The sequence below is a fragment of the Nilaparvata lugens genome, chromosome 3 (genome assembly GCF_014356525.2).
Source record: "Nilaparvata lugens isolate BPH chromosome 3, ASM1435652v1, whole genome shotgun sequence".
Classification (NCBI taxonomy): Eukaryota; Metazoa; Arthropoda; class Insecta; order Hemiptera; family Delphacidae; genus Nilaparvata; species Nilaparvata lugens.
The window spans coordinates 57,892,048-57,917,295 of record NC_052506.1 but is presented as its reverse complement, the minus strand read 5'-3'; the positions used below and the strand labels follow the sequence as shown (position 1 = coordinate 57,917,295).

Below are 25,248 nucleotides of genomic sequence, written 5' to 3'. Positions count from 1 at the left end.
GAACGGCTTAATATCTCATACACAAAGGTAATTTGACGGTGGGTGTGATTGCATGGGAATCCTATTCAAATTTGAAATACTACATTACTAAGACTTTAAAAATCGGAATACGGAATTTCAAGAAAAAGTGAATGCCGAAAACCGCATATATCAATATCTCAAACCGTTTCGAAGATACCTATTCATATTATTAATCAATACTATTCAAAGCCGAGAGGAGAGAAAAAAGTATGAGAACGGCTTAGTATCTCTTGGAAAAATGTATGATTCCAAGGTGGGTATGATTGGGAATCCTTCTTAAATTGAAAATACTACTTTACTATGACTTTGAAAATCTGGTCCGTCTTGGATCCGCCATTTTAAATGCATCTTTTTCTAAATAGGAAGATGGTCATGCGATACATGATTTCGATACGAAATTTCAAGAAATGATGAATGGCGAAAATCTCACATTGATATACTGTATTAAACCGTTTAGAAGATATGCATATTATTAATTAATACCACTTATATATTTCATTTCTGTTTTGCATTATATTGATTAATAATTAGGAATAGGTAGCCTACTTTTTTTGAAAAATTATATTTCAGTACTAGCTTTATCGAAGATATAGAGTTTTGATACGATTTCATTTTTAAAAATTATATTATCTAAAAAGGTAAGAATGAAAATTCATTTATTTTTTGACCGAATTTGACTTATATGCATGATTTTAAACCGCCTTAACGAGCCAAGAAGAATTGGCTGTAGTACGATGAGATCCGATCGTTATTTGTGTAAAAATATATGAGTGTTTGAAATGTTGATCCTTGAAGGATCCTTGATGTACCATGCGCGCCTCTCTACTAAATCAAGTGCATCCAACGGTTATTCATAGAACATGATCGATCTAAAAAACTTATATTATTGTGTGTAATCTCAATATGATGACATTGAGGTTAGTGATAATGTTTGAAGCTAATTATTAGGTGTTTTACAAGATCAATATCGGGGCACCGAGCTTCGCTTGTTATTTTTACTTTCCTTGCCCTAAGGGAAGTATTGCTTTCCGAAAAAAGTTAAGGTACCCAATTTCTAAATTTCTATACGTTTCAAGGTCCCCTGAGTCTTGGGTATTGGTATATATATATATATATATATATATATATATATATATATATATATATGTGTGTGTGTGTGTGTGTGTGTGTGTGTGTGTGTGTGTGTGTGTGTGTGTGTGTGTGTGTGTGTGTGTGTGTGTGTGTGTGTGTGTGTGTGTGTGTGTGTGTGTGTGTGTGTGTGTGTGTGTGTGTGTGTGTGTGTGTGTGTGTGTGTGTGTGTGTGTGTGTGTGTGTGTGTGTGTGTGTGTGTATGAGTGTATGTGCGTCTGTGTACATGATATCTCATCTCCCCTTCAACGGAATGGGTTGAAATTTGGAACTTAAGGTCCTTACAATATAAGGATTCCGACACGAACAATTTCGAACAAATGCAATTGAAGATGGCGGCTAGAATGGAGAAAATTTTGTCAAAAACAGGGGTTTTCGCGATTTTTTCAAAAACTGCTCCAATGATTTTGATCAAATTCATACCTGAAATAGTTATTGATAAGCTCTATCAACTGCCATAAGTCCCATACCTGTAAAAATTTCAGGTGCTCCGCCCCATCTATGCAAAGTTTGATTTTAGATCCTTAATTATCAGGCTTCAGATACAATTTAAACAAAAAAATTCGAGTGGAATAGATTGAGCATGAAAATCTCTACAATTAATGACCTGCAACATTTTCACCTAAAATTGAAAATAAGCTCGAAATTCGAGAAAATGTGATTAGCCAATTACAAACTGTAGTTGGCAACAGTTGATTCTATTAAATGATCAACTATGGAGAGATAGCAGACCTCGTATGTCTCCAGCGTTATTGTCCTGTCACCAGCTGGCTCAGATCTTTGTTTATAAGTAGACTTGAAATGCGCGAGAACACTAGCGTCAGGTGATCAATTCTCATAACGGCAAGGAAAGTTGTGTGAGTGCGCCACACCAGATTTTTATTCATTGATAAACAAAACACAATATTCTCTAAAATGATCGTGTTTATATTTTACAGCTGGCTATACGTCATGTTATGAATTTCGGGGATGCGATATTTTGATTTTTCACATACTTTTTTACTATTTACAGCTGTTTCAACCAAGGATGAATAATATTATTATCCTTTTAATGTCCTTCAGTTATATGTTCCAAGGTTTGACCTATAGTGCAATCGAATCTTTATATCATAATAAACCTACTATGTTCCAAATTTCGTGAAAATCGTTAGAGCCGTTAAAAATAAATAACCAGTTATTAGGAATGTTAAGAAAGATCTAGTTTTGGCAGGAATTACTGATGATGAAATTAAAAATAAAAATAATTTCAAAACAAAAGTGAACGAATGGGAAATTATTCCAGAGATAAAAGCACCAAGAGTTGGCACAAGATGGAGTGAAGAAAGAAAAGCTGCATTTTCTCAGACAATGAAAAGCTGGTGGGCGAACAAGAAAACCGCCAAGTCTAATAAAAATCGATGATCATGATTTTACTCAGCGTCTTCCACTTCGGGAGCTCTACGACTAATAATAATAATAATAATAATAATAATAATAATAATAATAATAATAATAATAATAATAATAATAATAATAATAATAATAATAACCAGTTATAAAAATAGCCAGATATAAAAATAGCCAGATATAAAAATAACCAGATACCTTATATAAATACAGAAATAGCTCGCTTAATTGACCGAACGAAGTGAGGTCTAAGATTCAAGTCGACGGTTTGGCATTTCTCTTAATGTTTAAATGTTTATTTATTTATATGTTGCGCATTTACGGCGAAACGCGGTGATAGATTCTCATGAAATTTGACAGGTATGTTCCTTTTTAAATTGCGCGTTGACGTGTATATACGTCGACGCGCAATTTAAAAAGGATACACGTCGACGATAGAACACGTAAACTATAGAACTTATGGAAATACAGCAATTGTGTGGCTTCTCCACACATCTGTGTAATCACTTGTCAGCTGATTTATAATGAATAATTCTATAGTCTGATTTTTACTCTAATATTGGCGTATGAAGGAGGCTCCTTTTTCCTTTTATATTATCCTTGAAATGCAAAATTTCCAAAAACCTTGTATATACGTCGACGCGCAATTTAAAAAGGAACATACCTGTCAAATTTCATGAAAATCTATTAGGTACCGTATACCGCGTTTCGCCGTAAATGTGCAACATAAAAACATTTAAACATAGGGCCGGTTTCCGAGCTCGGGATTTAGCTAAGTTCTAGACTTTAACTGGCTTTAAACTCTGGAGTCAGAAAATTGGCTTTCTGAGTCAGAGCGTTAACGTAGTCGAGGACTTGAATAGACTCTGGAGTTTAGAGATCACGTTAGACCCTGGAATTTATAATTTCGCTTTCTGAGTGAAGGACTTATAAGTCCAGGACTTGAATTAGATTCTCGCCTCTTTCCGAGTCGAGGATTTATCAAAAATCGTCAAGTCCAGAACTTAAAAAAGCGTAATTTTAAACCCTCGACTGGGGTAGGGTTTAAATTTAAGTTCTAGACTTAACTGAGATAAACACAATTTAGTTATTGTTTTGGAGTAGATAAAAAACCAAATAGATGTCATGGAATACCTAAATTATTTGGATTAGTACATCTAAATTCATAATTTATAGTTTGCAAGTTCATTTTGGAATATAATTGTATCATATATAATTATGCGTAAAAAACTAACCTCATTTTACGACTGTGACATAACCTAAAAATGTTCAAGCAAAATTATACAAGGATTGCCTTGGATTTTATATTCCAATCTGAATGTTCATAATTATTCAAATTCATATTCAACATATTAATAGAAATAATAAATTATTATTCCAGTTTTTTCAAAACAAATACGTTTTCAAACTCAATAGCCCAATGAAATTTTTATTCCAAAATCACTGGTTAGGACCAATGATCAATAACAGCATAACGTAAAATGAAATGTTTATTCATTCACCTTTTACAGATTTTGCTTTGAATAGGCCTACAAAGAAATCAAAACGTATTTTTACAAAATAGTTTGGAGAACATGCTCATTTGAATTGTCCCGCTGCAATCAGCTGTTTTCGTTTTGCTATAATGCCAACAATACAACAGCAAAATAATATTTTGTGAATTTCCCTTATGTTTACTGCCTTAAAGTCCTGGACTCAAATAAGTCAAGAGCTTGATAGACTCCGGAGTTTAGAATATAAAATCGTGACTCAGAAAGATAATTTAGACACGAGAGCTTATTTTAGTCCTGGACTCTGTAAGTCCAGAACTTATAGATCCCGAGCTCGGAGACCGGCCCTAAGAGAAATGCCAAACCGTCGACTGGAACCTCACTCTGCTCGGTCAATTAAATGAACTGAATGATGCCGAAGAAATTATAATATTCTTGATTGAAAAAAAATAATTTTAGAATAGTTGAGAAATATTTTTATCAGACGGAAAGATTATCAAGAAACTGGATGAATCATCATATGGGATGCAAATTCAAATGTGAACTGAGTTTATTATCATAAGTGAGTTTTGATCTTGGAGAAAACAAATAACATTTCAAGAGTAAATTATGAATCAACTGTGAATAATATTATTATTCTACTGAATCAACTAGAACAGGTGACATCAGATACTTGTGGATGAGAAAACTGCATGAGGTCTACTGTTCACAGAGCTACTAGTATAATAGGATTGAGATTAGTGTAGTACCTGGAAATCTATAGGTATATGAGTTGGAGCGCTGTACCTGGTCTCAAATTGTAGAGCACAAAATTACACCAAGAGGGATTTTGAATAATACATTCAAATAGTAACAATCAGAATAAATTTTTGATCTATATATTATTGATCCCTGGACGACTATATCAATTGCCCCCTTCAGGTTAGGGTCCTAGATCCGCGCCTAGTTTTTGGGCCATTCTTCATCTAACACAAGGAAATTTTGCATAAAAGAATTCATCCAAAAAATTATATTATTAAAAAATCAGAGCTACAATATTAAATGCAAGTACACCCCATATTTATGTATATACGGTTTTTGAGAAGTTAAGCCCATTCTTTTTGTACTGTAATGCTTTTTGAATGTTACCGCTTTCAGGCTAGAACAGTGTGCCATGACATTCCATAAAATATTATACATATCCCATACAATTATACATTCTCAGATTTTTCAATTCAAAATTATAGTTAATTCTATCATTCAATGTCAAGTTTTATTCTCTTAATTATGTATATAATTTTATTCTGCCTGATTCCTTTTTTTTGTAAGGTTTAATTAAATGTAGTTCCAAGGGAAATTTTCAACTGCTATGTTGTCTTTTTGAAAAGTACAGCAGACTGCCACTACCACAGAATAGGTACAGAATGGAAACTGTCAATAAAACGTCAATGCTTTTTACATGGTGCAAATACTATATAGACACGTCACGTGACCTTGGGAATTTCCAATCCTGGTCTTTTGACAATCCAATCCTGGATTTTTGCGACATCCACCATCTTGTTAGAAAGTGCTGCATTGTAATAGTATTGATGGTAGGTTGGGATCACTTTAATAATCCAGATCAATTGATCTTGTCACTGCCACGAGCCAATCAGAAGACCAGGATTGGAACTTCCCAAGGTCACGTGACGTGTCTATAGTGTGGTCCACGTTATAATGGCAGTGGTTGAAGATAGAAGAATAGCGATGCCGATTCTCTGCATTAATTAATTATATTTCTACACTGTCAAAAATAATTGACATCGTTGTGGACCTAGAAAAGGATAGTACAACCGGCTTTGTCGAATGATAGACAAGGATAGCAAAACCAAAGTTGATCAAATAATGGGTCATATGAATAAAGTTGAGCATTTGCTTATACTTCTAAAATATGGAGCATTTGCTTCATTTTCTATGAATAAACGTGGGCAAAACCTTTTGCTCATGCTCATCAAAAGAATAGTTTGAGAATTTGCTCAAAAGTAAAAGCTTTTGCTCAAAATTGTATGAATAAACTATAGTGAGGTCCACGTTATAATGACAGTATTTGATCAACTTTGGTTTCGCTATCCTTGTCTATCATTCAACAAAGCCGGTGGTACTATCCTTTTCTAGGTCCACAACGATGTCAATTATGTTTTTGACAGTGTAGAAATATAATAATTTAATGCAGAGAATCGGCATCGCTATTCTTCTATCTTTATCCACTGCCATTATAACGTGGACCTCACTATAGAGCATTTGCTCAACTTTTGAAGCAAATGCTTCAAAAAAGGTGAGTCTAGTCTAGAGCAGCTTATCACCATTTGCTCATAGTAAAATGGCTCAACTAATTCATATGAGGATGAGGAAACTATACCAGATACGATACGATCACAACCAATAGTTGAGAACTATAAAACTCTTTTTAGATTCACCATTATTTCACGCTATTATTTCAAAATTCTAAACTCAACTAACCTAAAACTCAATTCATAAATAGAAAACAGAGCAGATGACGCAAACACAAGTGGTGCACCCTACTTGCATATTTAGAGCTTCCATGAGCTATTAAAACAAACTAAGGCTACAAAAGCGAATCAGCTGATGAAAAATCTCTAAAATACGTGAGCATTTGCCCCAGAGTTCAGGAGCATAAGGTGAGAGTATAAGGTAAAGCTTATTCATATAAAAATGAGCAAATGCCTTCGCAGTATTGCGCTAGAACTCGTAGAGAACGGACGTATAGTGGAGTAGTAATAGTGTAGTGTAGAAGTAGTGAGTCAGCAGTTTGTTCACGATTAAAAGTGGAACAAAAATATTGCATCGAGTATCGGTCGTCAACTGTGGTATTTTATGCAAGCAAAGCGACCTGCTTTTCGCGGCGGTAATATAGCTCCGTTTGCGTTTCCGTGTGTGTGAGTGTTGATTACGAGTGCTGTTTGAAATGTATGGTAGCGAAATCGCACTATGTCTGACTTAGTGAAGCCACCAAGTTTTCCTGCATCAGAGCAAGAAGAAAGGGAAGCCACTAACGAGAGCATGGACACCAACAACATGGCAAATACACCAGAAATCCAGTGTTCACCGGATCAATAAATAAAAGCAAATAAACTCAAATCTTCAGCCGAGCAGGTACTTTTCATCGCCTGGAAGGAATCTGATGAGAAGAGGAAGGAGCTAGAGAGAAGCAACACCAAACTCTTGCAAAAATGCAGGATTTGAAAAAAAGATTTCTCAATATTGAGAAAAAGATCCATAGCCCACAGCCTACTAGCTCAGCAGCCGAGAACTACTCGACAAATGAAGAAGAATTGGCTAAAGAAACTGAATGGATCAGAACTTGTACTAAGCGGGCTACCAAGAAGAGGAAGCTTAGCACCCCATCGCCAGAAATCAAAAATGAGTCTGCAAAAAAGAAGCAACAAAATTTGAATAATAAAATCACTTCTTTGGAAAAACCAATCAGTGAGGAGGAGAAGAGGAAGAAGAAAGAAATGCCACCACCGCCAATCATTGTGGATGGTATTAAGAATTTGAATGTACTTCTTACAAGTTTGAAAAAAGTGTCACCAGCTGACAAATTTAGGATTAAACTGTTAAGTAAAGAAACATTTAAAGTAAATGCAGTTGATTCGGAAACTTATCGGAATATTACCAGAGAATTGATTAAAGATGGGCTCAACTGGCACTCCTATGAAGATAAACAGTCGAGACCAATAAGAGTGATGATTAAAATGCTTCATCACTCTTGTAGTACAGAAATGATTCTGGAAGATTTGAAAGTAAGAGGATTGAAAGTTCTAGAAGTTGTAAACAAGCTGAGGTGGAAGACAAGAGAACCATTAGATATGTTCATGGTATCATTCAGCGCGGAAGAAGATATAAAAACAGTATTTGAATTGAAAAATATACTTGGCTGTAGAGTGGAAGTTGAAGCATTGAAGAAGGCCAATCTGATACCGCAATGCAAACGTTGCCAAGCATACGGCCACACTCAAAAATATTGTAACAAGGAGCCTTGGTGTGTTAAGTGTGCAGGTAAACACCAAGCAAAGGAATGTTCGAAACCCAACGATGCTCTACCAAAATGTATTCATTGCGGTGAAGCACATCCAGCCAGCTATCGAGGTTGCACTGTTGCAATCGAATTGCAAAAAATCAGGAATTCTACTAAAACAAAAACTATTGCAGATTCACGAAAGAAAATCATTCAAAATATCCCACCAAGAATCACGGAAAATACAGAAGCTCACAATCTAAACAATGGTAGTGCAGTTAACAAATTGACTTTCGCCCAGATTGTCTCAAAAGAAAATAGATCAAAATTGGAAGAGCCAAAAAGTGAAGTGGAAGAAGGCACCAATAATATTTTGCAGCTAATCTTGGCAAAACTGGATAGACAAGAGCAAATAATCACCTCACTACAATCTAAATTTCAGAAGTTAGAACAGAGTAGACTACTGAAATTCAAATGATTCATTCACTAAAAATAATGGAATGGAACGTGAATGGATTGTTACAACGGCAACAGGAGTTAGAAGTAGTTCTAGACATAGAAAAAATAGATATATGTCTTATATCTGAAACTCACTTTAATTGGGGATCGCGCTTAACAACTCACAAGGGAAGACAGCTCTTCGAAGCAATGAAAGAGATGAGGTGCGAAGCTCTTTCAACTGGTAAACCAACCTACTGGCCCACCGATACGAGGAAAATCCCAGATCTCATAGATTTCTTCCTGACAAAAAATATATCAGTTAATTATCTGCATTTAGAGGATAGTTTCGACCTTAATTCCGACCACTCACCCATCATTATGACTCTGAGTGATTCAATTCTACGGAAGGAAAATACTTGTCCAGCGTTAGCAAATAGCCGCACTGATTGGGATGGCTTCCAACAGATGCTGGAGGAAAGAATAGAATTGAACTCACCATTAAGGAACGAAGAACATATTGATCGGGAGTTGGAGAAGTTTGTGACTGATATCCAACAGGCAGCTTGGTGTAATACCCCACAAATCAGAAGAAGAACCACTGGAAATAATTACCCTGCGGAAATCAGAGAATTGATTGTTGAAAAACGAAGAGCTAGAAGGAGATGGCAGCAATCACGTTCCCCCCAAGACAAAAGAGTTTTGAACAATTTAACTCAAGAACTAAGGAGAGAGATTCAATGTATCAAGGAAGAATCAATTAATAGTTACTTGAGAAACTTGACAGCAGAATGCAGCACGGACTACTCACTCTGGAAGGCAGCTAAAAAAATAAAACGAACCATTCAACAATCTCCTCCTCTCAGAAAGCAGGACAGACAATGGGCGAGGAGTAGTGATGAAAAGGCACAGAAATTTGCGGATCATCTTGTAAACGTTTTCCAGCCAATCAACTCAGGTGAAGACGAAACTTTAGAAGCGGATGAGAATATCTTATAGCCGAATCAAGAAATAATGCGTGTCACAGTAGAAGAAGTGAAAAGAGAAATAAGAAATCTGAATAACAAAAAAAAACCCTGGATTTGACATGATAACCGGCTCAGTCCTCAAACACCTACCAAGGAAAGCAATAGTGAAATTAACAAACATTTTGAATGCTTCTTTCAGACTAAAATTCGTACCAGGAATATGGAAAGTAGCAGAGGTTATAATGCTACTGAAGCCAGGTAAAGAGCCACATGAAGTATCATCATATAGGCCAATATCATTGTTACCGGTCCTATCCAAGTTGTTTGAAAGGATTTTACTTAGTAGGCTAAAACCAATAATTGAGAGACAGCACATAATTCCAAATCACCAATTTGGCTTCAGAGTGAAACACTCAACAATAGATCAAGTGCATCGGATTATAAATGTAATAGAGAAGTGCTTAGAAGAGAAAAAAATTTGCTCAGCAGCTTTCCTTGATATAGGGCAAGCTTTTGATAAAGTATGGCATGAAGGTCTCATTTTCAAGCTCAAAAAAGTGCTACCAAAGCAATATACAGATATATTACAATCCTATCTCACTGACAGATACTTTAGGGTCAGGCATGAAAGTTCATATTCTGATTTGAAGGAAATTAAAGCAGGAGTTCCTCAAGGCAGTGTTCTGGGACCAGTTCTTTACATACTCTATACCAGCGATATTCCCAGCCTTGATGAGAATACTACAGCAACATTTGCAGACGACACAGCCATATTATCAGTAGACAGTAATATACATATTGCAACAGAGAAACTACAGAGATCCATCAACAAAATTCAAGATTGGACTAGAAAGTGGAGAATGAAATTGAATGAAACAAAGTCGATTCACATCAATTTTACCAATAAGAAGGACCTGCCCATACCAATAACTATCAACAACCAAGTTGTACCATATGCTAATGATGCCAAGTATCTAGGTATGACCTTGGACGCAAAGCTTCGCTGGAAGGCCCATGTCAAGAAGAAGAGAGAAGAGCTTGGAATCAAATATAAGAAGCTGTATTGGCTGATCGGAAGAAACTCTGTCCTTTCAATCCGAAACAAAGTACTTCTGTACAAACAGATATTAAAGCCAGTATGGACGTATGGTATACAACTTTGGGGGTGTACCAAAGAAAGCAACATCAATATCATTCAACGTTTTCAAAACAAAGTGCTAAGGAACATTGTGGATGCTCCTTGGTATGTCAGGAACAGCGATCTTCATAGAGACCTTCACGTCGATCTGGTGTCCACCGAGATCCAGAGGCATGCGGAGAGGCACGAGGGGCGACTGCACCAACATGACAACGTCGAGGCGATCCAGCTGCTAGACAATGGAGGGTTGGTGCGGAGGCTCGAAAGGAGGAAACCGTTTGAACTAGTGTCGTGCTTGTTCAAGTAGTGTCCAGTGAAAGAGCAGAGCAGTGATTGAGTGAATCTAGCTTCTATAGTGCAGTCAATAAGTGTACATATTAATTAAACAATAGCAGTAAGAGTTTCTAATGAGAAATTCACTGTTCAATTTTTCAAGTAGTAATTTAGGATAGAAAAAATTAGCTCATTAGTCTTTAGACTAGATGGCTATAGTATTGACCAATAGAAAAAAAAATGCTTTTGCCTCTACCTTTTGCTCATGAGCAAAACCTTATGCTCCATGCTCTTGCTTATGAGCATTTGCTCTGGTTTTATTCATATGGACCATTGTCATTATAACGTGGACCTCATTATAGTATTTGCGTCATGTAAAAAGCATTGGTTAGATAGGCGTTTGATTACAAGTTCCATTCTGTATCTATTCTGTGGTGCCACTACCACAGTGCCACTACTACCAACTGCAGACAGGCAGTGATGCATAGACTGATGTTTCATGTGATTTAAGACTAGATAGTAGTAGATACTAGATAGGTTTTTAACTTTTCAATGTAATCTTGAATATTCAAGTTTTGATTTCCAGTTCCAGTCAGTTAGATGAGCTAAGTTTTGGTGGTGGTGGTTTTAGTTATGAGATAACAAAAGATGATATTGCTTCTAAGTTAGTTTGCCAATAAATATTTCAGCCAAATAAATAGTATAGTATTTGTGTATGCAGTAGTATGATGGGTCATTTCAAAATATTTTACTTTACGCTTTTCGTGCCATTTGTTATTACCGTGCTTTGTGAAGATATATTGGAGCACCATGAATTACAGGAAGGTAAGAATACTTGATTGTGATAAATATAATCAAATTTTAACTGTTTTTAACTGCTTAATACAGCGTTTATGTTTTGGCCTTAGTACGCTAGTCTAGGTTTATTTTTAATTATTATAAACACCATAGGCTGTTAGAAGCGGTGGGCGGTTGGCCGGTAAACTACACTAGCTTAGCTTTTTTTTACGTAGCCTACTTGAATGATTAAATGCTGTCGAAATAGAAAAGGGGGAAAATTAACAATCACTTACAAATATATCTGCTTTGTCGAATGATAGACAAGGTTGGCAACAGCAATGATTCTAGTTTAGAGTTTGGAGTTATTGATAGAAAACATTTTCCAAATCACTGGATTTGGCGGAATTAGCAGAAAACTGGAAATGGTATACAACAACACTATCTAACTGACATCCTCATATGCTTCGATTCCAGTGAAAAGGGTCATTTTCAATAATTCAACCCTAGATTTCCAGGTATTCAGGCATTTGTGGTTACGCTCAGTCATCAATAGCTGTGATTTCGCAAAAGTACGTCAAGTATTGCAGATTTTTCTACAATACCTTCCACTATAGGCTTCAGAGGCCAGTGCTACTTAATCTGACATCCGCCTTATTCATACCCTACAGAACTAGCTCTTGTGGGTTCTAGAACTATAGAATGAGCTGACAACACACTTGAAGTTATAATATTGCACTTTATTGTACTCTAAACTAAATAGATGAAAGAATTGATTCACTAGAATAATACATTATTAACTCTACTAAAGGCAATAAATTCAATCAACTAACAAATATTCAGATGGCCAATATTAGGATTAATCACTTATAACACAGTCTTCTAATATTTACAGTTCATTAATGCAGTATGCAACACAATCACTGTCTGTATCTTATACCAGGACTCCGTATAACACAATTCGCGTATCACGTGCTCGCGAATCCTTATCACCGTCCTGTATCTCATATCTTTGATACATCTGTCTCGACAATAATAATAATCACAACACCACACTAGATAACTGTTACGGTACTGTCACTATACAATTATCACTAAAATAATTATCACTATACTGTCACTATAAAATTATCACTAGCAACTTCCAGGCTTTGGGAACTGCTGACACTGTTCCTTTACCACTGAAATTCTTATTATCACTCACTTCTTTTTTATCACTGACTTCTTGTTTCACAATGACTGACTGCTCTAGGCGAGCGATCCCTCTAAATATACCCAACGTTTTTATTCCAGAACAATCCAGATGGATGAAGGCTTCTTCTCTATTATCCACACAATTCACAAACCAGAAGCAGCCAGCTCTTCCCAGAAGCCTCTAGAGTTGTAAACAAAAAAAAAAGGTGACTCAGTCCTATAGACAATAGGGACCTGTCAATCATCAGCCAGGACCCTGCTGCCACATTCCGGCTCTGCAGGACCCACCTCTCTTCACTCTGTCTCTCTTTATTTGTTTCAATCTCTTTTTCTGATACTGTTGCCAGTATGTCTTGAAGGAGTTTAGCTTTTGATGTTAGCATTTTTGATACACCAACCTCAATAGCCATTAGCCGTTTTCACACCGATATCTCGCCGGCACGACATGCAGACAGGATTTACTCTGATGGACTGTATAAGAGGAGGCTGCGGTTTCTAACTGCGCGAGGTCTACTGTCACAGAACTACTAGTTATAGATTTAAAAAAATCAGTAGGCCTAGTTATCCTATATTGTTTTAAGCATAACTTATCATATGTTTTTCAAGTATAGACGTGTGGAAATAAGTTTAATTTTTCACAAAAAATACTATTTTCCTGAACTCTAACGTAGTATATTTCTATTGTTACGGGATTCAATAAAAAGTGATCATATTACGTGCAACGAGTGAAATTCTATCAATCAGACTCTAAAAAGTACCACAAGAGCATAACGGCTACTCGTAGAATACTTCAGAGGAAATGAAATAATAGAGACAGCGATATCCAAGTTACGGTGCAGCTCCATTTACACAGTACATTGGGTTATAGTAGATTGCGGTTGAACAAGTGAGAAGCGATGGGGTTAATGTCTCTTCCATCCGGGCATCTGTTTAATAAGACGTAGCTGGTCAAGTATTGAGAACTTGCTTGTTCCTGTAGTACAATTACTCATTAATAAACAAACTTCTTTATTCAAGTTATTGGACAGCATTAAAAAAAACGGAACTTCAAATGTCGACTGTCAAAGAAACAGTATCAAATGAATGTTTTAGTTGAAGTTTTTGCAGGGCTGGATAACATTTTTGCTATATAAACTTCCGTCAGTCTGAATGTCAATAACTGATTTGAAAGATAACTGATTATTGTTTTTATTCATACTTCCTTTTCTCTTCAAGTAAATTTTTATCCTAACAGATCTCCAATTTTTTTGTTGATTCTTCTTTTTATGACTAATGAAACCTTTTTGTGTGACGTAGATTATTATTATTGGACGAGTTTGTTAATTTGTTAAAAACTACAACTGAAAAACCTACTTGTTTGGCAGGACCCTATAATAAATTGTTTATTTTTTATAAAATTGATTCGACGTAACGTAATTGATTTATTAGCATGTGAACTTTTTTATTATTATTAAATTGAACGTTCATAAGTGAATAACAAGTTTTTTGCCTGTTGAATAAAATTATTTAACATAGACCTTATTCAAGTTTTTCAAATCTTGGAATATCTACTCTATTCAATATGTAGACATTTTAGGCCTGTTTGATACTTCCTATTGCATAGTTTAATATTCTTCAATCTCAATCTTAATTAGACCATAATCATTTTCATTTCTCTTTTCACTGATCACTTAAGAGACAACTAATGCATTATTCAACCAAAACTTATTTCTTCATCTTTCACTCTTCATTAATTTTCACGTTTGAAATCTTGGAGCTATGTTCCATCAGAAACAAATAATAGTGCTCATTCCTTAAATATTTTTTCTAACTGCAATGATCAATCAAAATATAACTTTGTTTTTTATAAAATAGAATTATAGTAGCCTACCATTTAAAATTAATAAAATAATAAAACAAGAATACAAATTGTAATGTTCTACTATAATTCTATTTCATAAATACAAGGAAGTAGCCCTGAATTCATACATTAAAAAAAAAAAAAATATATATATATATATATATAATATATATATATATATATATATATATATATATAAAACTTTGGTGTTTGCCATAGATCTCATTTTTTTTTTTTTTAAGATTACGTCCTAAAGACTCCGGTCATGGAGTATAAGACAAGTCATGTTATTACATAATAATTCTAACACTAAGTAGTTCAACCTAGTTTAGGTTTGAAAGGAATTCTTGTACACTATAAAAAGCTCTATCAACTAAATATTTTTTAATTTGTTTTTTGAAAATCTTCAAATCATCATTACTTTTCAAGATTTGAGGTAGCTTGTTATAAAATTTCCTACCAATATAATCTGGTTTTTGTTCAAATAACCTACTATTGTGACCCATTATATGATAATCTGCTCTGTTTCGCGTATTATACTCATGAACATCTGAATTCTGGATCACACCACTCGTTTTCACATGCATTACAACTTCATATACATACAAAGATGGCACAGTTAATAGACCAAGCTTTTTAAATAAAGGCCTACAAGAGTCTAACCTATTCACTTTCTCTATACATCTGAGTGCCTTCTTTTGAATCTTAAACACCCTGTCCATATTTTGTTGAGATGAATTACCCCATACTAAAATAGCATACCTAATATGAGATAGTATAAGTCCATGGTAAGCAGTTAACAGTAGTTTTTTATCATTCAGCCTAGCAAGCTGCCGCAGGACAAATACCCCAGATGATATCTTATTACATATCCTCTCAATGTAAGGATGCCATGTTAATTTCCTGTCCAATAAAATTCCCAAGAATGCTACTTTCTCTTCTTGGTCTAATTCATTTTCCTCTACAAACACATTTATTTCTCTATCCTCTACTGAATTATATTTACTTTTGAATTGTAGGAATTGACATTTCTTACTATTTATTGTTAATTGCCTTTGCTTCAAGAATTGGACAATTGACTGTACTCCAGTAAAAGCATTTATTTCTAGACTATCTAATAAATAATTGTTAAAGATAAGCGATGTGTCATCAGCAAACAACAGAGCTCTGTGATCTTTTAACTCTTTTGGTAATTGGTTCACATACAACAGAAACAGTAAGGGACCCAGAATTGAGCCTTGAGGTACTCCAGCCTGGACCTCCAGTTTTTGAGATTTAATTTTTACTATTTCATTCCCATCCACCTTGGTAAGCTCAACACACTGGTTTCTACCTATGAGATATGATTCAAACCATTTTAGTTCTATACCATTCACACCTACAGTTTTTAGTATTTCCAATAATATTCTATGGTTCACACAATCAAAAGCTTTGGATAAATCAAGAAATATTGCGGCTGCCTTCTCACCTGAATCTATTATATCTATTAGTCTTTCAACAAGGGATACTATTGCAGTCTTAGTAGATTTCCCTTTCTGGAACCCATGCTGTTCATCACATATGAAATTAATTTCTTCCAGGTGCATCAATAGCCTATTTAAAACTACTCTTTCAAAAATTTTACTTATTACATTTAGAATACTAATGGGTCTATAATTTTCAACTCTTTCAGAATCACCGCTCTTGAAAATTGGCAAAATTTTTCCTTGTTTCAGATCATCAGGGAAAATACCCTGCTCTAGTGAAGTATTAAGGAGATGCAATAAAGGGTCCAGTAATTCATTTTCACATTCTTTTAAAATTTTGCTTGAGACCCCATCCAATCCTACTGTTTTTTTGTTATTCAATTTTTTATTATTCTTGACAACTCATCTCTTGATAATGGATGAAATTTAAATACCTTTTCAATTGGCTCAGCATTTAATGTAGTTGTATTATAAGTATTAGTGTTCAGTGACTTTTGGAGATTATATGCAACCTGTTGATAATACTTATTGAAAAAGTTACAAATGTCTATACTATCATCCATATAATTTCCATGTTCATTGATTATCCTAGGGACATTAGTAACTGTATCTTTTTGAGCTGCTCTCCTATTTCTATTAATTACCTCCCAAACAGCAGAGTTAAAATTGGTACTAGTTGTTAATATTTCAGCTGTTTTCTTACACTTAGCTTTCCTCACTTCTTTTGCATAGTTTTTCTTTAGACATTTGTATTTGACCTCACTCGGAACATCCCTCACTAATTTAAATTCCTCATAAGCTTCCCTAACAATATTTCTTTGAGTAAGAATATCTTCAGTTATCCATTCATCTACTTTGTTTAATTTACTTTTTACTTTGACTTTTTTATCGGACAGCATACACTAATGTGAAATCTTAGAGTATCAATGAATTGCTTATATTTGTAATTTAGGTTACAACTGTTATAAACACTACTCCAATTTTCTTGAAGCAGTTCCTGCTTCAAACAATTTATATTTCCTAGCTCATATTGCTGAATTTCTTTCACAAAAGTTTTTTTTCTGCTTGGATTCTGGCCCTGCAACTTAACATCTAAAATTTGATAGTTATGATCTGATAGATCTGAGCTACCTAACCTGACATTACAACCTTCTATATTTGTGAGGATATTATCAATAATTGTCTGTGAAGTTCGAGTTACTCTTGTATATTCGTGGACCTTAATTTCTAAATTATTCATATTAATAATATCTCTAATATCCTCTGTCATTTTATCCTGCCTGGCAAAATCGGTATTGAAATCTCCTACTACTATAACATTTGTGAAACGAGCGGTTGTAATTTCCAAAAGTGTATGGAGCAGCTCACAAAATTTTTGCCAGTCTCCATTTGGTGACCTATAGATACCTAACACTGCTACCTCAAATTGATCATCAATTTTTAACCTTAGTCCCGTCACCTCTAAATCCATCTCAACAGAAAATCTCTTAACAAAATCCAGTTCATAAGTTGGGTATGTTTAGCATTGCTAGTGAATATACATACACCACCACTTCTATGAGCTATTCTACAAAATTCTGATCTCAGTGAATAGCCTGGAATCCTAACTTGATTTATTCCTTTATTTTTAAGCCATGCTCTGTGAAAATAACAATGTCAGGATCCTCCTGTTTAAGAAATACTTCTAATCTGTCAATTTTGTTGCGAAGATACTGAATATTTTGATGATAAATACTAAAAACCTTACCATCTTGTGCTACTCTATCTCTAGCATTTGTAGCTATTTCCCTTTCCCTGTTTTGAGCCAATTTACTAAAAAATCGTTATTTGTTTTTTTGACTGTTTTTAAACCAGAGGATTGCAAACGGCTTTCAATCAGCTCTGCCAATCTATTACAAAAGATTACTTTGCCAGATCGATTTAGATGCAACCCATGATTAGTGAAGTTATGTCTTTTCAGCCTTTCATTTAGAAAACAAATCCCCAGTTGTTTAGAATTCTTATTTTTTAGGCTGTTGATTGTATTATGGATTGATTTGTTTGTCGAATTGATTGCTTCATTTAATTCTGGCCTATCAAACCTATTAGGAATAGTACTTATTATTAAGTTTGTTTTTTTGCTGAGTGGCACAATTTCCTTGATTTTTTCTGTTACTTGAGAAAGATGATTCAAGTTAGGTTCATTTATATTATTTGAGCCACCCAGTACAATTAGATAGTCATTTTCATCAAAGTCTTTAGTTTGTTCCCTAGCTGACTCTACAACTGCATTAATTGATGCACTTGGCTTGAAAAAACATTGGACATCAAATTTATTTTTCAATCTTTTATCAAGGAGATCACTGCAATCACGTCCATGACTGGACGTCAGTAGCAGAACTCTCCCTTTCCTATCTTTATTTCCCTCAGATATATTTTTGGTTGCTGTCTTCAAAACCTCACTGTACGTTTTATTTCGACCATTTTCAGAGCATTTCCCATCATTTAGGTTAGATTCTATTTTTTTGCATTTGGACGGAGGTTCTATCATACATTTAGTATTATCAAATTTAGATTTTAGTTTCTTTATTTCCTCCGACATTAGACTACATTGATTTTTTAGATTTAGTATTTCTTTTTTATGGTCTTCATCTTGTAATTTTATAATCAGTTCCAAAGATTTAATTTCTTCTACCATCCCTAACCTTTCTTCCTCAGACGTTTTTAGAGTTACTTCTAATTGGTTTTTTAAATTAGTGTGGCTACTTTGTAGTTGAGCAACTTTTTCGGCTAAAGTAGTTTGAAGAACTGGGGTTTTTGGTTTTGGCGTTTTTGAATTTTGGTTTTGGGAACGCGTAAGTACTCCCACTATGTTTACATTTCTATTATTAACCTTCGGTGTTCTACTTGAGCTCATCTTCCTATCTAAGAAATTATATTACTTGCAATAATAATAATTGATTTATAAATGATAGGATTTTAATTTGGTTATAATTTTAGTCAAGTAAACTATCTACAGTATGTTTATTTTTAAATCTCGAAAACCTATTTCGAAAATCATTATTTAACGTTATTGTTATTTAGTCACGTCGTTCCTGAAAACGCCCAAAACCTGAAACGTCTGTCAACTTTAACCTTTTTTCTAAGTAACGTGTGCATCTAGTCTCAACTAGGTGGCTAGAATGGAATGAACTGAATTTCAATTTATTTAGTTGAATGGTTTCTAGCGGTGATGAATGAATGAGTTGGTGACTTTTCCTTTCAGCTGGCCTAATCCATTTCGGTAATTCGGAAATTAATGCACTGCATAACTGATTCCTTGAAGAAATTTCATGCGTATTCTGATTTATTTCAGATTTTCTACTCATAACTGTTGCTTCAGAAGAAACTGATGGTTATAAAAGATTTATACGTTCTACCAAAATTAATAATATCCCAGTGAAGGTGAGTGTTTCTAAATTATATTATTTATCCTCCTTTGATAATCGAGTAATCTATCACAATCAGTACGACTAATAATTCTTTCTAAGCATAACAAATAAAATATTATTTATACATCTTGTATTCTCATTATGTTCAATTTCAGTTTGTTGCAATCAGCCCGAAAAGCAACATTGTACAAAACATTTTATTAATAACTTCCGCATTGAAAATTCGGTAGTGATAAAACGGTTTTGATGGGTATGCCTTCTTTAATGGAATGAGTGTGTTTATCTGTGCTGTTTTAACAAGTCAAATGTCAAAAGAAGATAAACTTATTAAAATTGTCCAAAGGCTTATTTTTGTACATGATAGTAGAATCCACAAATCCTCACAAACTTTCTAGCTTTTGCTCATTTTATTTCTATCTATATTTTTTCCGATCATTGATTTCCTTTGTCAACAATCAGAGATCCACTCACGGCTGTATCCATTGACCAAAACGTGACAAAACATTATTTATTTGCCTACCAATATCAGATTCAACCTCTAGAATCCTACTGATTTTTTTGTTGGCAACAAAGTCGTATTTCACTGAATCTCGATCTAAGAATCTATTGTATATTGATAGTATGGCCCCTGTTTCCATATCCATGCAACTTTTTTGAATGAGCAATGCACATTTTAATGCCTCCCTCGTCCTAAGGGATGTTATTCTTCTTGAAAAACTTGCTGTACTAGAAATTAATACATCGATTTATTTTTGTCCATAGCTCTATGATATCTATCAAGAAAGGTATGAGTTGAAAAATGTAGTATTACAGCTAAATATGTTATATATGTTATTTAATTGTGTGAGGAATTTCAATTTTAAATTAAGATGAAATGAGTAAATGTTTAATGAAAATTGTATTTTATCATCAGGAAATCGGATGAGCCATAATCTAGTATGTACAGTCTTCAGTTTTTCAATCATAGAAATAATTATATTGCTTCCTTTCACAGTATTAGATAATATAATTTGTTTAACTTTATCTTGTGTGGGTGGTTATTCTTGTTCATCAGTTATATTTGCTGTGTGGGACTTTCAGCCTTCACCAAACGCACGAATTTCTGGTTGAGATGCACGCACATGCACGCTGGAGCAATAAATTCTTTTTCGACCTCAGAATTCCGCGATCCCTAAAAATAGAAACAACTTAGGCCGTCATTGCTCTGTTTACTTCCTGCAATAGAGTTTAAGCATTGAAAAGCTCCAACAAATGCATAGATAATTCTTTAAGCGTCTATTTCAATAGGATTTTGTCAATGTTCAATTTACAAAAGCTTGTCCACTAAGATACAAATGTGCCTTGAAAATTAATGGATTTCATTAGTAGTTTATATTATTTATGTCTATTTTAGTTCATTTTAGTATTATTATTTTATTTTGGCGTTTCATATTTGAATGGATTATTATGTTTTATTCCTGTTATATCTTCATTAATGAGAATGATGACAATAATACGGGCGTAATTGGTTGTTGTGTTGCAGGTGTTGGGTCTAGGTAAAGAATGGCTGGGTGGCAACATGCTGTCGACGGGTGGAGGCTACAAAGTCAATCTGCTGAAAGAAGAGTTGGAAAAGTACAAAGATGATGACAGTAGAATTATCATGTTCACAGACAGGTATTTTTTTAATTTGAAAATTAAGAAATTATTCATTCAAGCACCAGATAGGGTTTTCTATGAGGTCTAGGTTAAATTTTTGTTATCTAGTTCATCATGTATGTGATTTTAATATGAAATATTCGGGAGTGCTCAAATTGCTCTATAAATTAACTTAGCATCATAAAAAATCACAACATAAGAGAAAATACATTTTCTTCTGCTACGGTAGTTTGGAGTTGAAGTGTAGTTGATTGGTACCAGCTGTAGATAGAACATAGAAGAATACAAAATTATCAGTCCCCTATCATTTAGAAACAGGTAAATGTTGGAAAAAAATGATTCACCTCATGAAAGAGAGTTGTTCATATTGCATCATCAATTGCTAAAGAATGACAATAATTTACATTTTTTCAAATTTAGCTTAGCTGATTGATATTCATCCTAAAATGGAAGATGGAAAGAATAAGGAATTCTGTATGATTCATCGTGATCTGACGTTTTGTTATTAATTTTCATTACTGTGTTATATTGAAGAATTTTCGTTTTTGCAGCTATGACGTTATTATCAATGGTGCTGTGAAGAATATTGTGTACAGATTCAAACAGTTGGAAGCTAGAATCGTCTTCTCAGCCGAATCGACATGTTGGCCTGATGAGAGTTTGGCTGAAAGTTATCCTGTAACTGAATCAAAGTATAAATATCTCAATTCTGGCGGTAAGAATTATTTTTCTGTATTCAAATATGTGTATAGTATTTCCAATTAATAAATTATTTTTCCCTATTTCTATGATAGGTGAAAAATGTACGTTGAGAATCAGGATTAGTCCAGAACGCAGTTATACCTCTTCAGACTAACGTTGAGTTTTTATTCCAAATTTATTCTGTGAGAAAGCAATAGAAAATCTTCAAATAAATAGCCTTATCATTTTTTAGAACTTACTATTGTATTTGTGAGTGGCTTTCACAATGTTTATGAAAAAGCTAGAGACCTCGTGGATAGTTGTGATCCGTGGCCCCTCAAACGCTGTAAGAGAGCTGGTCGAAGTGGGACAAACTCTCCCACTTACACATCACAGTTCTTCTTCTCACGATGAACCAGGGGTCACAATCATTCCCAACAAAATAATTATATCTGCGTTAAAATAAGTTTTTATTCTATACTCCATACACTCTACGTTCCATTTATATTACTTTGATATTTTTTATTCATGACTAGCAGGTAACCCTTTCTCGGCAAGGGTCTAATTAAAAACTTGACAAACTGAAAACTTGACCTACTGAAATCTTGAAGATTTTAAAATAGACCTATACTATCCTCGGTCAGTTAAAAATCGATATGCAAATTTCGAGTAGTTCAGACGCGATGATGCCTCATTTGTGAATTTCCTATCCCGTACCAAGCCAATCCTTTTCTTTATTAGATTATAGATTATAAGTTTTGTACTTGATAACTTTTTAATTTGTCGCATGCCGTGAAGAGAACATTTAAACTATTTTTTCTGATTTTCCACTTGAATTCATCAATAAGTAATATAAGTTTCTTTAATATAAGTAATATAAGTTTAATATAAGTATCGTTTTACGATCACACGTTTGCTTTTAAAATTGATTTTGTATAACAACTATTAAAATTCTACATGTAACATTTAGTTCAAACAGATAGTTCAAAATTATTTCTATCAAATATTTGGGTTTCGGAAGTGTTATAAAAGTAGCTCATTGCTTGTGTGGATTTTCATAGTGGAAATGAATTATTTTCTGTTATAGCTCTTTGTTGGTGGTGGAGTAGCCTGTGTGTATTTGAGCTAAGTGGTATCCCTCACGGTTATTTTTATTTATATTTTCTACGAGTAATTATTTCTATGTAAAATCTTATTCAAAGTTTGACGTATGTTTTTGCAACTTATAGTAGATACAAAATATCTCACATTTACTATTTTAAACATGGTAGTTTTTTAGCTTGAATCTTTTATATATAAGAGCTGACGCCAATCAAGGCTGCTTCAGTGGGAATATTTGGTTTGGTTCAATTTATTGCAATGACTCACACAAAGTTCCAGTAAAAAACCTTTCTTCCAGATTCTTAAATTCTTCCAGAAATCGGAATTCTTATCATGAAACAAAATATAGTTGTTTGCTGTCTCTCTGTTGGATCTAAAAAACGTTTTAAATTGACTTTAAGGTAAAAAAGTTTAAATTAAATATTGTTTAGTTGCTAAATTAGCAGTCACCCGTTTACAGGAATCTAATATCACAATTTCCTTACTAATAAGTGATTAATGAGTTATTGGATCGAAAATTTTATTCAGATGATTCAAACTTGGTTTTGATGAATGAGTTCCAGTCAAAGGCTCTCACACCCTATCTTCTGTGGTGGTAACTCTTCGTCTTAGCATATTGCATGTACGGTAATCATTTTCGATTGGTAAAGATATAGGTCTACTAGTCTACTACTCCTTTTGTAATTTCAAACAATAATTCGTGAAATGATGTCACTTGAAAATTTCGCCTCAGTTTCCTTCCTCATAAAAAATCTCTCTGATATCTTCCAATGTAATTATGTTATTCATTTTTTATATTAATTTCGATAGATAAAAAAATTTATACTTTTTATATTTGTATTCGTGAGTTGGAAATTTTCTTTTGAAATCGTCAACTCAAAGTAAGAACTGCACTTAAAATCTAACAAAGGTTTGCATTATTGTCTATTTTGTGTCGTAATTGCTATGTATGCTATAATTTAAATATGATTCAATGCGTTCTTATTTTGATAGAAAATCACATTAGATTTCGTAAAATGGTATAGCCCAAAGTTGTTCTCGACGAAATAAATAATAGGAAAATCTTATTGATATTCCAAAAATATTAACTCTTGTATAAGAAAAACTTAAACTTATTAGTATGTGATTCAAAACTTGCACATCGACCGGTTATTGTAGCCTTCGAATTGGGGTTGATTTGACTTTGACTTTTCCATCCATACAGTTTCTATTTTGAGATTAGAGGAGACCCAAGTCCGGGTGGTAGTGAACACTTCCCAGCCAAACTTTCCAGTAATATGCGTGCAATGTTAGTCATGGAGAATGACTAATCTTGAAAATCAAGTTGTTTCATGAGAAACTTTTTTAAGCATATTATGACGGAAATCATGATACTAAACCTTTGCCCACATGAAACTTTGTCAAGTTTGAAAGCGAGATCTATAACAGATCAATATCGTTTTTGTTCTTACAATCTTTCCATATTTCTATATTTGTCATGGTTTTTAATGTAACTTTTATTTTTATTTTCAGGTTTTATGGGGTATGCTGCAGATTTATATAATTTGTTATCGACTGCACCAATCGCTAACAAAGATGATGATCAATTGTTCTTCACCAATCTTTTCTTGAAGACTGAAATCCGTGAAAAGTATAAAATCAAATTGGATTACAAGTCCAGTATATTCCAGAATCTTTATAATGCGCTTGGTAAGCTATATTATTCAGGGATTATCCCCTTCATCTGAACTATTAATTTATTACAATATTATATTTACTATCATTACAATATTCTAGTAATTGGAGGTTTTTATTCTCCACCATGTTCTTCTTATTTGTCATCTATTTCGTAATCCCTCTTGAAAATGTCCTCTAGACAATATATTTTAGCAAGCTGCTCTTTCTTTACCAAGTAACTTGCAGAAGAGTTTGCGAGAATCGGTTACGCTTCTTTCAAACAACTGATTGCTTTTGTTTGTTGAATACTCAATCTAATTTTTTCGTAATTCAATTTGCACTTGGATAAGCGCTGTTAGGATTTGTAAAGTACAAAGTTACAGAGTTCAATGTTACAATCCAGTATCTATATATGATCCAGTATCTATAATCTTCAGTAGATTCAAAGTTCAAAATTTTCAGAATTTTGAAAACCACCTAGATAACTTGTAACTCTGGCCGAACACTAAAAAAAGTAAAATCTTTATAAATCTACTTACGTCCGGGGATCAACTGCTAGTAGACTATAATGTATGTTGACTAACAGTAGTATGTTGCTCTGCACACACGTATGATGATGTGTGTTATAAATTTGAAGCAATAGATC

At 33.8% G+C, this 25,248-nt stretch overlaps 1 protein-coding gene across 1 annotated transcript in view; it reads left to right on the top strand.

Annotated features, from left to right (window-relative positions):
- Positions 1–11,326: 11,326 nt before the first annotated feature.
- The window catches only part of LOC111054404 (procollagen-lysine,2-oxoglutarate 5-dioxygenase), a 56,700-nt gene continuing 42,778 nt past the window's right edge, over positions 11,327–25,248 (top strand). The window contains exons 1-5 of the mRNA XM_039422846.1: positions 11,327–11,664; positions 19,451–19,539; positions 21,049–21,182; positions 21,716–21,879; positions 24,459–24,635. Of these exons, the coding sequence (XP_039278780.1) occupies positions 11,565–11,664; positions 19,451–19,539; positions 21,049–21,182; positions 21,716–21,879; positions 24,459–24,635 (664 nt within the window). The 5' untranslated portion in view covers positions 11,327–11,564. The remainder of the gene's footprint in view (positions 11,665–19,450; positions 19,540–21,048; positions 21,183–21,715; positions 21,880–24,458; positions 24,636–25,248) is intronic.